The sequence below is a fragment of the Achroia grisella genome, unplaced genomic scaffold, assembly GCF_030625045.1.
Source record: "Achroia grisella isolate CSIRO2021 unplaced genomic scaffold, CSIRO_AGI_Agris_v1 utg906, whole genome shotgun sequence".
NCBI lineage: Eukaryota > Metazoa > Arthropoda > Insecta > Lepidoptera > Pyralidae > Achroia > Achroia grisella.
In genome coordinates this window covers 2,958,739-2,976,786 of record NW_026713064.1, presented here as the reverse complement: position 1 = coordinate 2,976,786, position 18,048 = coordinate 2,958,739, and the positions used below count along the sequence as shown (strand labels likewise).

The window sequence follows — 18,048 nt, the reverse complement described above, 5'->3', positions numbered from 1 at the left end:
GAATTATAAACATGCTATTTAATTTTTGTTTATCTCGATACGTTTTGTATAAAAAAATACAAATGAGGAATAAAAGGGTACAGTTTAGTTTAGCTCTTAAAATTAGATACTTTTATGTCTAATAATATCAAATACATCTATTATGTTGCATTTTAAGTATTTAGAAGAGTCCCAAAGTTAACTTATTTTTTGTTACATAAGTAATCACATAAGCAGTGGTACAGTGCTTAAAAAGATAATTACTTAGTAATGAGTGTTCTCATAGATTTCGGTTGTCAAGTCATATTTTAAATTATATATGTGAACTCTTTGGTATTTGTATTATATATATTGAGTATTGACTGAAAATAGGCACCTATGAAAAATTAGTTGATGCCTAACTTGAAGCTATGTGGAAGATGAAGTGTGTTTTAGTGGTAGATAAAACATTTAAAAGATCTTTGATTATAAATAAGACTTGTTTGACGCGAAAAGCTTTTGAATACTTTTGGTTATCCATTATATTATTACAATAGCATAGGATTTACGTCAATTTACGGGAAGATGTCAATCATTCAACAATGTGTATTACTGAATATAAATTTAGCTAATTTACAATATAAACATATACGAGTATATAAAAATTGGCGGCCACTTCACGTCAGAACTTTGTTTGCCAAGTATTCTTAGTGAAAATGCACCAATTTAAATTCATGTATTCAGTTTGGATTTATTGCGTCGACTTTATACGACCACTATCAGGTCCAGAAAAAACATCGTGTTCATTGAAAATTAACTGACCAAAACTCTGAAGATGATTATTGTACTGAATGATTTGTAATAACACTTTACATAATTGATATGAATCTTTTCCGTCTTAACATTGAGTTTATTGAAAAGAATATAAAATTTAAAGATATTTTTTTATAAATTCCTGAAATGTAGTTAAATATACAGAATTACTTACCGAACGTGAAACAAATTTGAATTTTAAGTGGGACATTTTAACGTTCGCTTACCGCGTGTTAACCCAAACGGGAGCTACCGGTCAAGCGACTTCGTCGAAATTATCACCATGTACAGATAAATTAATTACAGGTTATACAATTTTCGCTTTGCACATCAAAATTAATAAATTTTACGATTCATTTTTCTTGGATCGAAATGAAAAATGGGAAGTTAAATTTTTTAATATTTTATTATGATATCTACTGTACTACTGCGAGTGTATCATGAACGCATTGCGAGTAGTGGACCACTGCAGCATGATTCTCACCTGCCGAAGGGCGCGCGAGCACAAGCACGATCAGCGGCAGCAAAGGGAGCCGCATGCTCCCGTTAGCGTGGCATGCCGGCGCGTGCGGCGCTGTGCGCTCGACGCCCGCTCGCGCGGCACTGTGCCGGCGCGCCGCGCGCTCCGCACGTCAGGCACGTGCGCGCACACCCACCCGCCACACCTCTTGCAACAAGTGAGCACGGCAAAGGTAATGCAAGCAGTACATCGTCTTCATGAACGCGGCAAAGGGCGCACGCACGCAGACGGGCCGACGATCCTCGAAAAGTTTAGGAAACAGCTTGCATGCGGGATTCCAGTATGTTTACTGATTGCGTTACTTTTACAATAGTTTACAAGTCGACGCGCAGTACATGAGCGCGGTCGGTGTTGCTCTACCGGAGAGTCGAGGCGGACTGAGTGCCGGAGCCGAGCGCGGTCAGGCCGCCGCCAGCGGTGCGGTGCAAGTGCAGCGGAGCCGCCGACGCGCACCGCGCCGCTGTACTGCCACCCGTCGGTCACGCACCACCGTTGTACTGCTGACATCCACCGGCTAGACGCCCAAATACAAAACCTATTATAGTCTCAATCAGCACTAATGACTGACATGCACCACTGACGATGAATAGTCATCGGGTTGATTGCATTGCAATGAGAGTTAAATGCGATGAGTTTTATTCAGTTACGTTTTATTCTCATTTTTATTGTACAAATATAAACATACTGTATAATAATATAATTGCTCAACATATTTAATATTATGAATATGCAAAATAATTTTTTTTTACAAATAAATGTATATAGATAATATCTGCATATATCTATATTACAGGTAATATACACATGTGAAAGAAAATTCTTAATACAACTTTTAACAAATAATGTAGTCAAACGTTTAAGTAAAAAAAACATTTATTACATATTTCATTTAAATAAGAAGTAAGTATAATTCTATACTATATCATTACATAGTATAAAACAAAGTCACTGTCGCTGTATGTTCGTCCTCGCAACGGATTTTGATGCGGTTTTTTTAATAGATAGAGTGATTTATATGTATAATACATGTAAAACCGGGCGAACTCAGGGCGAGTACCTAGTTACCTACCTATACATAAATAGGTAAAGGCAACGATCTTTTAAAAAATTACTTACATTATTCCCTTTTATGATTTTTGTGTTAATTATAGATACTATACATAACACAGATTACATAAGATGTAAATAAACAAGATAGGGTGGATATTTTTCTAATGTTTTTAGTTCACAAAATGTTTGGAAAGTAAAACCCATTAAATTCAATAGTTACTTATCGAATATTTATCTAACTTCAAGCTTCACTAATGTATTGGTTAACAATTTAATTTGATTACATAACAACGAATAGTTTAGAGTTAATCAGATTAAACCTGAGCTTAATAATGGCGCTGGATCAACGAACTCATTGGTTAAGCGTTGAAGTCTTTTCAAGGGCGCTTATTACGTTCCATTCGTAAAAAAACAGACGAGTCTCTTTTACAGCAAAATTCACAATTATATTAAATACCAAATGAGTACCTTATCACAGTGACATAAGACACATTATTATATAAAGTTGTAATGACTTCGATTATTATAAAATTCGAATGAAAAACTTTACAAGAGCTCTCGAAACATATTGTCGTTTAATATTACATATAATAAACTCGTAAAATTGTGACGATATAATAAGTGTTTTCCTGTCTGTTTGTGCGTTGAGGTTTCTCCAGGTTTTACCTGGTTTTATGAAGATATTTTTACAGAATATGTTATTAACTATATTATTTGAAATAAATAAAGATTATTATTATTTGTAAAAGACGACGGAATGCTATGTTAATAAATATTAATGACTACATACGCAGACGAAGTCGCGTGTACCACTAGTTACAAATGATTTTAAAAATGCCCAGTAGCTGAGCCACTATTAGTCGTAATGGCCCAAGAAATCTGCCTTCATTACACGTCGTACACTATACTTAAGTATCTTGTACCAATATGCATATAATATGAACAGTACAAGAAAATGACAGGAAACTTACTGCAATTCACGATTCGTACTTTGAATTTAATAAGATGGCGAAATAATGAGTGGACCCGAAATGAAGACACAGGATATGATTTTTGAGGGAAAACTTATCCGTTTGATATTGATCTTCTACGTAATGATTGATCATTTCACCGTTCTTTCTAACTTTAATTCATAATCAAATCTATCGTGGTTTGCAATACGATTTTAATATATAAAAAATGTTATACCTCAAACCTGTCGTTATGTATTTAAAGAGTAATGTTTTCTACCTTTTATTAAATATTATGTAAATACAGAAACTTTTAAAGTTATTAGTACTATATAGGCTGTTTAAACGCTAATATTACAATTTTGCAAAAACATTAAAATTATCGATCGAAATTTATTTTTTATTTACGAGTATGTAATGAGACAATTAATGTTATATGATGATAGGTTTTTGTTCTGAGTTTTTATTTTGTTCTATTAATGGCTTCATATTGTCATACATGTTTGTATTAGTACGACATTTAATATGAATGAATATGAAATGTTGCACCCGTCTGCGTTAATACGGAGCACCAGTGATATAATGTTATTTATTGTAGCCAAATTATCGCGATGATTATCAGGGATTGGTAGACCACGTGCAGGTCAACCTGATAATGCACATTGCACTGGTATTAACAATTCCTTTCTTCCCCCACATGCGAATTATTTACACAACTACGAGTTTACCTATAAAACAAAGAGAGATGGGTTTATGTGCAGGCGAAGTCGTGAAACTTACACGTAGTCTTCAATATTACTAACAGCAATTATTCAGACATCAATTAATTATTGTATTCTAATGACAAGTCAGAGAATTAGTCAGGCAGTGCATCCTTTTAATACTTTTTTTCTGGTGCCGAATTGTTGTTAGTGCTAAGTACCATTTGTAACTGTCACACGAAGTGACCACAGACAGTGATCGTGATTATTCTGACCTCTTTCGATGTAAATGTCATTTTTTGTTTATGGTACAAAACACAGTCCATCAATACGTGGGTTTGCGTCATAAATAGACCAGCGACATCGCTTTTTGCTTTTGTTCCCTTTTTTGTTTGTCTGCTAATAAAAACTAGTATAATAAATATTTTTAAGTACTAAATCTTTTCTATTATAATGTTAAACGGGTTTAATAAAGATCTACAACACATAATGAATGTAGCCTTCCTGCTTTTTATTCATAAAGCCATGATTTAATGTAGCTTGCTTTACCATCCGTGTTCCGGTTTTAAGGGATAGTTATGATATGATATGAAATTACAGTGTAAAGTCTAATATTTTTGTCTCTAGCGATGGTAATTTGATGGAGTGTGCTGGCAGTCGTCTATAGACATGAACTGCTTCAAATCTATATATTCGATCATGACTTAGCGCTGTACCTAATATGAGAATAACCTAATATTAATATTTACGAAGAGCTGATATTACTCGTAAAGTGACAATAGTAGGATGAAGTAGGTGAAACAGCAGAAGTACTATATATATTTGCAACATAACACGAGTACCCCTGGATCCAAAATCATCTTGTTTTAGGACCTTCGACCTCTTTGGATGAAATGAAATGCCGATCTCAAAAATGATACAGACGTTCCAAAGTATACTTTGTAACGCATACTATTCGACTTTGCAGTAAAGTGGCATCTTTACATAGTATAAAATGAGGTCGGTTATTTTATATCGTTGGATCTTTTAAACTACGCAATGGTTTTTAATGCAGCAATAGGTGGGGTGATTCAAGAGGAAGGTTTATATATGTATTATACATATACACCCGTGCGAAGCCGGGGCAATAGCTAGTAATATATAAACGAAATATTTATGATTATAATATTATTTATGAGTTCCCGATATTTCTGCAGACAATATATACATATTGAAATGAATATAATGATGAGTTGAACTTATAAGTTGATTGAACTAAGATTGATGACGGCCTCGGTGGTCTAGCGATTTATTTCCGATGGTCGCAGGTTCGATTCCTCGAACGGTAAAACACTTGTATTCATGAGTATGATTTTTTGTATGGGTCTGGATGTTTTTTATATATAACATGCAGCAAAAAGAATTTATATCAGTCGTCTAGTACCTATAACACAGATTCTGCTTAGCTTGGGACTAGAAGGCGCTATGTGAATTATCCAGGATTATTATTATGGTGGTATTACATACAAAGCACTATATTATGAAAGAGTACACGGAATATCGTGTTTTTTCTAGACAGTGATGAAACTTAGGAACTAATAAAGCATTCTTTAAGGATTTATTACCGTCTCTTCATGGGAAATGCGTAACACTAGTTGTTAGTTAGCCGTATTAATTCTATAGGAATGAGTATCGTATGGGAAATCTAAATGAGACAATGCTATTATATAGTCTTAACATAAATCTAGATTTTCTCGACGTCCTAATGGATATCCGAGCATGAGATCTAATCGGTTCCATTCCCATACTACATATGCCTGTATAGTTGCGCATTCAATGGGTTTGTACAATTTAAATTCCACAAATTTAAATTGTACAAATACATACATCGATGAAGACTATTATTGCCTGCGTATGTAGATAATCGTAATATAAACCTGAACTTAAAATATATATACACATCGCTATTTCCCTTGGTTACGCCATAACTTGAAGACAACTTAGCAGATACTAAAGAATAATAATAGCAACTTATTTTTTTTTCTTTTTGATAAAACTAGATGGTTTCTTTTTCTAGCTTCTTCTTTTTCTTATTTATAGAAAACAAAACTCACGGTAATTGTAATTTAGGTAGTAATGATACAATACTCATCATTCAAACTTTTGTGGGACTGGACTATGAGGACAACGAAGAGATAGCGTCATGAAAGCCACGACTGACGAACAACTCTGTCAAGAGTGAACGACTAAAGAAAAAGAAGATACGATACAGGAGCAGTCTCTATGAATTGCAATAATAATTGATAAAATGGTATATTATAGGATGATAGTGCACTAGTGGCTCTTGATAGAACGAGAAGAAAGCCAGGTGAGTCTGATAAATTATTTAGGTAAAATTACCAGAAATTAATCAGGATGGTTTTTAGTTGGCATGAAACAGCGAATATATGTACATATAACAACCTCTTTTTTTATAGAACTCTGTAAAATAGTTTCATATTTGGCGGTGATGTCACAAAATATGCAAATTATATACGGAAATAAAATTATTTACAAATTGAGAATTGCTTGCTTTTTAAAATGGTTTAAAATATTATAAATCATGTACTACAAGTTCCCCCTAATCTAGTCGAGGCCGGGTCGGCGCGGCGTCCGTTCACTATTAACTATACTGGTCAATACCGTCCATTAACACATTCCGCGACAAGACTTATATCATTAAAATATGCGGGCGGTAATGCGATGCCAAGAATTTGGTCGAATCGACAACTTTACTGCACATGTTTACCTCGCGGCGTCGGCTATTTCTGAATATACACAATGCAATCTTACCTCTAGTTTGCAAATTGCACGTTGTAACTAGATTTCAGATTTGCTATATGACATCTTTATGTTTAGTGATGCTTTTAGATTGCCGTGGGCGTATAGGTTATAATTATTTTAGAATCTGTTTGCATTTGCCGATTGAAATTCATTAGCAGGTGATGAAATTCAACTCAAAGATAATAAATAAATGGCAAATTAGGGCAGAGATGAAAACATTCCGGTACAGATTACACAAAAGGACATGGCACATGGACACATATTATGATCATTGACGTGCCGTGACTTGTAAGAGTATCGAAATATCAAGAGCTGACGGTAGGGAAAAAATATTATTTAATAAAATTAACGTTAATTAGCGGCTAAAATGATTTGATTTAATTTGATAAATAACAATAAATATCTCGTTTGTATGTGTCAAAAAGTTTAAAAGATTCGCTAGCTAAAAATAACATGTCATTATCTTTCTATGCATTGAAGCCTATAAGCAAATAATTAATCATAAAGTTTCATGTACTGCTATATCTCCCGAGTATGCGGTCGGACAATTGCAATATGCAATTTAGGCAGGTAGGCTGTGACATTACGTATTCCTTTAATTACTGAATTTAAACTCGTTCCTAGAAACTCGTACATGAAGAAATCTTTGGTATACTCGAGAATCCAATGATCATCAATTAAGTGACAAACATTAAATGAAACCTACGTGTTAAATACACGTTTGTTTGTCTTTTTGCAAAAACAGTTATTAGTAATTTTACATACAAGACATGTATGTAGTACCTACTATGATACAAGTGCATTACCCACATCAATATGTAATATTATCTAACATAGCTTCCGCCGATGAATTCTGCATACATGCAGCCAATTAAAAATGATTGATACGATGGCACGCTGTACAAACTTGTCTTATCTATAAATCAAGTTGCATATAATAAAGTACAGCAAAGGTTTTATTTTAATCGTACATGCAGTTGAATTTGCGGTATTGCTGTTAGAGTATTTTTCTTTTATAGTGCAACACCAACTAAATAATTATAAAGATGGACTTATAACCATCTCGTTGATTATTTGCTTCCATAACACTGTGGTATAAAAAATATTAAGTGTCAAACAAATAGGAAGATCGACAATTATTAAATACGCGACTTGGGACGAAAATGGTGAGTTTAGTATACGAACATGTATACATTTAGGTATTTTTCGGAATAACCATAAACCTATAGGTTTAATATATTATGTACTTACGGACTGTGCACACGATCGTTATGTCATCTCGTCTAGACGACGTCTTGACAAACATCGTATGCGGTTTGTTTACTCACCATCTATCTACAAATAACATTATATATGTACTGACAGATATACAGGGCTAGTCCTAAATAGTAGTGCATAGTAAGGTATACCAAGCCGAGATTAATGAAAATAATATTCATGATTATGAACATTTTCCCGAGGAAGTAAGGTACTAAATTGATAATAATTAAAAAAAAGATATGTATTGCGTCGTCGTCACACTAGGTCATTCTACCTGATTAATTCAATATGAAATGTTAAAATTTTAGTTTTTATTTCCGTTTAGTTTTTTGATTAAAACTAAGATGCTTTTATAAAAAAACTAAGTATATATAAAAATCTAAATAAGTATTCTACCGGGCTTCTGACTTGGTATATTTAAAAAATATTCCTGAAGAAACCTAGAATTTTAACAGAATGTAAGTTGCACTAACGCTTAATAAGTACGTATGATAATTTGATAATTACAATCATTAATTCTCCGAATATCACCGCATTTTATGCGGTGCGCATCACTATAAACTTATAGAATATATATATTTACTTACTTATATATATACTTTTCACGCACTACTTCGTCTGCATCAAATTTACTTGACTGTGTTATTCTGATGTATGAGTTAAAATCCGTTCAGTAGTTTTTGCGTAAAAGAATAAGAAATGTCTATCCATAATCACAAACTTTAGCGTTTATAATAAAGCAATATAATAGAGGCCGTTTTCGGTCCGCATCCTATGTTATCTATTCCTGCCCTACGATATGATATAAATAATATTTACTAATAATAAACCTAGTTCGCAATGGATACATGAACCCAGTTTTAAGATGCATAACCTATCTAAGAAATGCGCATATGACCTTAGTTGTACCCTACGTCATCGATGTCTAGACGAGAACTTTGCAAACACTGTGCTAACATATACTGTATTTACGCATCATCTTCACATAGTACACACATTTGAAACCGTATTTTTACCAACGTGAAATTGTAATATAGATTGAATATGGTTTTTTTGGTGACATAATATAATATTTCAGGACAATTCACACGGCACCATCTAGTTCCAAGCTAAAGAGAGCTTATGTTATGGTTACTAGACAACTAATTCAAATATTTAGACATTTTTGTAATACATAGAAAACGTACAGACAGATGCAAACAATCATACTCATGAATACAAATGTTTGTACCGTACAAGGAATCAAACCCGCAAACATCGGACGTAAAGCGGTGTGCTAAACCGCGAGGCCACCGAGGTCGTCGTGATATAAGAATGTTAACTATAATTTTTAAATTATTGTTCCATTCTTTTGTTACATACATATTATAGTATTTACACTACTATTGTAAAAGTAATAGAATGGTCTATTCTGATATGGTTGTAAAGAAAGGCAGTGTATGGCTGAGGGCTATGGTACCTTGTCATCAGCGAAATACGTGTAGTACCATCTAAAAAATATAAAAATGCTACGCAATCACAAGGATTAGTAAAAAATTCACACGCTGTCAGTAAATATTAGTTTTTGCTAGCGACAATATTTACCTATGAACCATAGAAAAAGCAAAAATATTCCATTGTCTATGCCGAAGATTATGTTTATGGTTATCTCATATTGTTTGGTATGTAGGTTATAAATACGCATTATCGTGATTATAAAGTAATCATTGTGTAATTAATGGTAATAGTTTTATTATTGAATAATTATTTATTTATTGTGTTTCCATTATTTTCACAGTAGCAATAATTACAATACAATTACAGAAGTATGATAACAAAGATTATTTCCGCATATAGTAAATATGAAAACCTATTTGAAGCGCAAAGACTGCCAGTTATTTCTAAACGGTTTTCTTTATATAACTGGTATAACAAATAGGCTGATGGCCTACCGAATGGTAAATGATACACAACAACACGAATTTCTAGTCATCCTGTAACGCCCACAGCACCTCTTGAATCTCTCCTCACCTCTATGCCATTCCGGATAAGTAAGGCGTCATGCCTTAATATCTTGTAATTTCGGCAGCCATATACTGAAACTATAACAGAACATAACTTACCAAGTACCTGCTTGGCGCCATGCAGTGCATATAGTGCAATAGCGATATCGGGGATCACTTTGTACAAAGTATGCCTACGTATGTTTGTCTGATGTTTCATATTTATTTTGGACATATACCTAGATTTAAGTGAGTTTCAATATTTTCATAAATTTAATGTAACATAGATCTGATTTCTTAGTGTGTAATCTTAAATCTTAATTTATGATCTAGTAGACTCAGAAAATATTTAAGTACAGATTTGTGTATTTGACAATTATGTCTGAGTATTAGCTATGAGTCATGTCTGGTTTAGCTAAAATAGTACTGATCGTAACCTATTTTTTGTCTAGATTCGATTTAAAATACATTTACAAGACATAAGTATAATTATTAATGTGGTTCTGAAGTTGTTATTTTAATACTTTAATTTATAAATAAAATAAGATTAATATTTTACTCAATAATAATATCATAACAATTATCTTTATTGGTTTCAAATATTAAACTATTACAATTGCTGCTTATAATAAAATTAATCAAGTCTACAACTCATAGGGTGACAAAGAGTACACCCACTCTGTTACTCTCTCAGCCGTTATCGGTAATTTTTTGTAACTGCTATGCCTATAGTATCTTTTAAATTCGAATATAGGTAATAGGTAATAAAGTAAGATGCCTGGTGGATAGAGCTAAATTAAAGTTACAGAGAATCTATTTCATAACACAAAATACACGCACTTGGAGGACTTTCATATTTCTTATACAAAATACCAAAAATTAACGTATTTTTAAATATCTATCATGTGGCATGAACAAATCAATATAATTAAAAGATAAAATTTAAATGATGATAATTATTGTGGCAAAACGACAGAGGTGGCAATGGTCCAATCATGTCAAGCAATTCCATAAAACAGTCCGGTATATAAATATATACTTGACAGTATGCTCAGGTGCATCGCGGAACCCTGAAAAGTCTGTCACATCCTAATAACTAACGTGCTAATTATGTAAAACATTCAGTTTTTGCGAACATAACTCAGTAATGTTCCCAAATTATAGCCCCCAGCATCGATTTAGGAGGTAATAAATAACGAAAATGAAGAAATAGATTATGCGAACCAATAAATAAAAACAAAACCATTGTTTCAATAATTTATGGGCAAAATAATCACACGGTTCAATGTGTTACCTCGAACTAAATATTTAGCTGCGCTCGTTTTGACCAGACTGTGTGGCCTATTTCTTTAATGTCTAGTTTTTGTACAGATTTCTTTTGTAGATATGCATTATTATGTTTTTAATATGTTCATAATATAATGAGACAACAGTTAGTTTCTGCAATTCCTTGTCATTTCATCAGGATGCCCTAAAGTCCTGGGTGAAAAATAGCAATTGATTCGGGAAAATAGGACGCATGATCACGCGCCGCCAAATATATAAATTAAACTGCAATTTATATATACATGTTAATGTCTTAGTATTTACAATTTGCCTAAAATTAAGTAGTAATACTAGGTATTAGTAGAACGGTTGCAGGCCTGATCTAATCAGACTGCTATTATCACGACCAACGACTACGCGTTTGTCTGAGTGAAACAAGTGGATTGACCTAAACTTTATTATTATGAAGTTATACTGCTAATCAGTTAGCCAGATTCGAAACAGATCTTAGATTCTAAGAAAATGGTAAACCATAAATTGTAAATTATTTGTAATATCTGTATTCACATCAAATCAAGCACATTGCACTTTTCTTGTATTTTTTACTAATAATAGTAGTAACATTCGTAGTTCGTGAATGATTTAGCACGGTGTTGCTAATGATTTTATTCAAGTTATACTACAGCTAAAAGAATATGTTTATTATTATCTTTAGAGACTTTTGAATATAAAGTAATAAGAAATTGGGTGGTTGAATATTATGAAAAATAAAAAATATAATCTTTAGTATATTAGAAAGACTAGCTATAATAAGATAGACAGAAGAATAAGAATAGTAAAGTTTACTTAACCATAAAATCTATTTATCAGTTTCACATATAGGTATGTATTTTATGTAGACAATAATGTAAAATACATATTATAAAAATATAATTTATTTATCGTATAATATATATCTTTACTAAAGTCATTTAAAAATATACATCTTTTGGACTGTACTTGGGCTGTGGTTGTAGAATAGAAATTGGAATTAAAAATTATTATTATTATTATTATTATAATTAAAAAATAGATTAATTATTATTATATTAATTATATTGTAGTGTTCATAAATTTGAAATGTATAGAGACCACGTGTGTGCAGTGAACTGTTGTGAGTGTCACGCGATATGTTTTGTCCAACAGCTTCTGCGAACGGGAGAATCGTGGAAAACGCCGTCTGCGAGCCGAGTTCCACTTTATTTACAAAATTTTCTCTTTTGTTGCTTAGTCTTGAGTGGCGAGCTCGTCTACTTGTGACTGTACTTATCTATTATAATTGAAAGAACTAAAATCATCAAATAAATGAAGTTGTTTTAGCAATTATTATTTTATAAATTACAAGAAGTATATCAGAATAATACGCTGTGTCATGATAAAGCATGGCTTGCCATAATTTTATTTATTGTCTTTACCATGTTAGATTAGACTTAAAATTCCTAGATGTATTAGCTATTATGTTATAAACGGTCTATATACGTGATATATAGACCGTTTACACAACGTAGAAACATGAATAAAGATATTTTGAATTTGAATTTGAACAAATTAGACTATAAAATTTAAGTCACTATTATTAGAAAAATGTCTGTACTGAGGTGACGATTTTTAAAAGATTTGATTTTTATTAACATTGTTCATCATAAATAAAAATTTGTACTTAATTTACCACATATACGTAATAATTTAAACAAAATTGTTTTTGAGTAACGTAATAATAATTACAATTAATTATATAGAAATGGCATAGAGCGTGATACCACGAACTGAATGATTATGATCAAACAAGCTCAAAATTTATGTAAGAAATATAGCTACGTATCTTTGTAAATATGAGATAGATGGATAAAATATTTATTATATTTGCAATATACAGTAAAGTACTGATAAAAATAATTAATGTTTAATTTGTAACCTTATTACGACTAAATAGCTGTATCGATCTTACTGTTACTTAGCTTCTATTCTTTGTGGATTCTATCATGAGAACCGATATAGACTGTTTTAATATATTCAGAAGCAGACGAAGTAACAGCTAATATTTATTTTAGTATACAAGCGGTTTCTACTATACAGGCCTGCGAGCCTAGTGTAGAATTAGGTACAGTGAAAAATTGGTTTACTTACAAAATATTGAAAATATTATAAATATTGTAAAGACAGTACTAAAAGTAATAAGTATGTCATTGGTAGGTGTAACTATATTTTATTTTTTTCTATTCGACGTGGTGACTCTGAGCTACAAATTAAGATAAAAATTGTATGAATAAAATTGATTAATTTCAGAAAATTGCCTTCAAAATTTCAAAAGTAATGGATACACAACTATATTTAATTAACAATTAAATTCTGTTCGTTGGTATAACTTGTAACCGGAATAACCTTGGACCGATTTCGCTATTTTTTGCCCGGAAATATAATTTATGTATGCATTCTCAATCATAATCAATGAGGAGCGACATATTTAGTTTTAGTTGTATTCTAATTTAATTCACTACGTATAACATATACGTTAGATAAATAATTGATTTATTATATTGTGAATGGAACCAATACTAAAGGTAAATCGTTAGCTATATATACACAAGTATTTCAGTGTTCATCACAATTTATACTGAATATGAAATTAATTCATTGTTCTGTTTTTAAGATTTATTGTTTTTTTTTCAATAAAATGTGTTGCATTATGAAGGAGATATATTTAAATATTAGAGACGACCTTATTGTAATTTTTTTTAGAAGGTTGTATGAAAACCAAAAAGAACAAAATTTCCAAGAAGACACCATCAAACCCGACGACTTTAAACATCTGTTATATTGTCCAGTTACACATTTGCTTTTCTATGTCATCAAACAAGAATGAAGGATAAGCAAAAAGCAGACATTATTGCACACTCGACTTGTTCTGTAAAGAAAAACAATGTAATTTATGAGGAACTATTAAACCTTATCTAGGATTCGGTTTTGTAGTTCTATGTTGCCAGTTAAACTGTCTGTTTTATTTTTTGCTCATACATATTTAGTTCACGTGATAATAAGTAATGGAAACGTCGTAAACAAGTTAAATTATACTTTTTACTAGGATCATTAATGTTCCATATAAAAACTATAATATAATTATATCATAGATATCGTAATATAATGATGTAATTCTTGTTACTAACTTCTTATACCAAAGATATAGCAAAAAGAAAAGTAATCTCTCAAAATATTTTTTATCTGCCTTCAGTTCAAGTCCAGGTATAAAGAGCTATTCTAATCTATTTAATAATTTATTTAGTAACATAAATGTAAATTCAATCATTAAAATATACATTCGGAAGCGTGGCTGTTTGGCTGCGTGTCTACCATTTTACATCTAAATGGCCCAACGGAACGTAATGAAATGTCATACGAAGACAGATATAACAAGGACGGACAAACTTACTATAATAGGTATATATGTTTACAGAACTTTAGAACAAATAATTACCTATTACTTGGTATTGTATCATAAATTTAAAGTGTTAGACATTACACTAAATCAATACTCTAATTAAAAAAAATATTAACAATTTTTTTTTATATAGTTGATACTATATTAAGATACAACTAAATTAACACTATGTTTACTATCTATATCCGACGTGAGGTGATTAAATTTGTATAAACTGCGTATAACTTACAAACATAACTATGCAATATTATAAATTTATGTACGTTATTAACAATAAATCAGTTGACTGTAGATAAAAATATAATGAATAAAATTTAAAACAGTGTAAAAATAATTTATTTTATTCATGTTAAATATAGGTAATAATATAAATAGCATATAACTCATATAATGGCATATTAAAATAGGATTTTTATTATAACTACTATTATATTCTACGTGTCTACTATTTGCAATAACTTAGGTCTATAAATATAATGATTTTTTGAGTTAATATTACGTTTTTAGATTTAAGGTAAATATGTTTTCTCGTTTCTTATTCTTATTGTGAGTTTAATAACTTGCCTATCAAAAGTTAAGAAGATTTTATATATAAAAAATATGATTTTCTATTTCTCTGGCAGCAAGTAATTTTACCGATATGCAATCTTAATGAAGTTCTTCTATCGATCATAATTTCCACGAATATCCGTTATAATTTCCGTTTTCTGTTACTAAATACTATATCTACATAATATTTACGCACCATTGCTGTTATTTCAAGTATGTATACTTCTACAATGTGCTAGAAGAAGTATTTGCACATAAATAGGCCTAGGTAATTTGTATTATACAAATATACGCAGACTCTTGGACTGGTATGAGTATCCTAAAAGACGTTTTATTTGTGTATTTATTGAATTGTTAGGATCTACCTAACTAACAGGTAATGTTCAATAATTTAGACTATTTGTGCAGTCTTGGATTTTCTATTTTTCTATGGTAGGACGAACACATATCGTTTGCACATATCGCTTGAAAGTAAATTACTAATATTATGATTATGATATTTGTCTTTTAAAGAGGAAAAGGAATTCTCAACATAGCTGTTCAACTACACAACAGTTACGATATTTTCACGTATAAAAATTATAGTTTATAAATGTTTCAGAATATCTAAACTGATTGCTAAAAATTTCATATATAGCTGATTATCCACCCTTACGTTACACGGATAAAAAAAACGTATTTTAAGTAAGATTTCTACGTACAGACAAAAATCACTATTCTTTTAGCCACTTTAATATAAAGTCTCTATGCATTTTGTTACGTAATGAGTTTTGCATCATCATAGATAGTATTAGTACAGTATTATGTTATATACAGCCGGTTGTAGGCTCCACCGGACGAGTGCAAGGTGCGCTGAGCAGAAGTCGATGGATGCAACTTTTTTTTACCAACTACCACATCCGCGTCTGCACAAGTTTTTACCCATGCCAGCCGTCTGTGTGTTTTTCTTCGATCCGATTGATGACCGTCTGCCACCTTGATTGTATTTACGCTAATCTGTTATATAAATTATTGTAGTATCTTTGTTCGAGAGTAGATACAGTATTATTGTCTAGTAACTCATTAAGTTGCTCGTTATTGTTAAGATGAAACAGCATTCCGAATGAGCGGTAGATCTAAAAAAATAAGTATGACTATTCAAAAGTTTTAAAATTTAAATTTATTTGATTAAAGAATATTCTGTTCTATTCTATTCTGTAACTTAATCAATTGTATATATGTACATATATATACTTTCAAGTGGTTATTAGACTATTGCAAGCAACATGTAATTTATAGTAAAAAATATTTAATTTGATGATTCATTTTATCAACAGTATAGTCATCATTTACCTATCATCTTGTGAACATATGTATATTATATACCGAAGGAAAGGTTCTTAGGTTTCCATTCAAGGTTTCTTAAGGGTCGGCAACGCGCACGTGATACCCCTGGTGTTTCAGGGGTCCGTAGACTACGGTAACCATTTACCATCAGATGGACTGTATTCGTGATTGCCACCATCGTAATATAAAAAAAGGGAACTCTTACAATGATTATTTGCTAATAAAAAATCATATTAAAACTTCAGTTCTAATTATTAGTCTGTGTTATAATGTTAAGTATAGTCTTTTCTTGTAATATACTGTTATTTCACAATCTATATGGAAATTGATGATGTACTTTACAACTGGAGTTTCTCGTAAGCCGTTGCTTATTTCAGCCTTTACGATAGATCAGATAGGATAGATTAATAATTGGCTTTAAATAATAAAAAGTATGTGGTAAATTAAAAAAAAATTCCATCGACTTTAATAAAGAAGTATTTCAGTTGGATAATATTTTATGTGTGTTATTTTAGAACTTACTTGAACATATAATATTTTGATTTATTTATATAAAAAAAAGTGGTATTCGTCGTGTGGTATCTTTCAAATTACTTTAAATTAGACCTAGGTCTGACCAGTAATTTTTTACTTATCCTTAATGCGGTTGAAGACGATTTAATCGTGGAACATGGTATTATATAACATCTACTTACAGTGCATTTGTTACAATTTCTTTTTACACAAAAGAAATGCAAACCTAGAAGCAGTCATCCAGCCTGTTATCAATGACAATCTTGCGCCTACAAAGCCCTTAGCGAGCGTGGCCTAGTATTATAGAGCAAGAGCCCACGACTGCCAGACATACGTCATTTTAATAAACGTGAAAGTTCTTGTATGTGTGTCCCCAACACAGGTAAGAACGATCCCCAAATATGAAACCTGGATCGTGGTTCCTTTGGCAGGTACCAGGTAACAAAGGTGTAAAAAAAATCATACCAAATTCGTTATTTTAAGAAACTCCATATTTTCATATATTGTTCGTAGCACTATTATAACTTGCGCTGCTCATTGCCAGACACGTAGTGTGGTTCCAACCCCCCGCCGGACCCCCCTAAACTATACTATTTTGTAAATAAACTTACGTCATTTTAATAAAGCTGAAATTTATATATATTATTGAGAGTTCTCTCAAACTGAGTTTCCTAAATTGCCAGACAGTTTTCTTGGTTCCTTATCATACCAGACTCATTGAAACCGTATATTGGGTAACAACGGTGTATACAATTTCATATCAAATTCGTTATTTTAAGATGCTCCATTTTTTCACATATTGCTCGTAACAGTATTATAACTTGCTCTGCTCGTTGCCAGACCCTTAGTGTGGTTCCAACCCCCCGCCGGACCCCCCTAAACT

General features: G+C 31.6%; 1 protein-coding gene across 1 annotated transcript in view; it reads right to left on the bottom strand.

Moving 5' to 3' along the window:
• LOC131853741 (follistatin-like) overlaps window positions 1-1,798 on the bottom strand; it is a 32,152-nt gene extending 30,354 nt beyond the window's left edge. Inside the window, 3 exon segments of the mRNA XM_059204763.1 lie at window positions 1,256-1,403; window positions 1,406-1,484; window positions 1,677-1,798. Coding sequence (XP_059060746.1) covers window positions 1,256-1,403; window positions 1,406-1,484; window positions 1,677-1,798 — 349 coding nt within the window.
• Window positions 1,799-18,048: the final 16,250 nt, after the last annotated feature.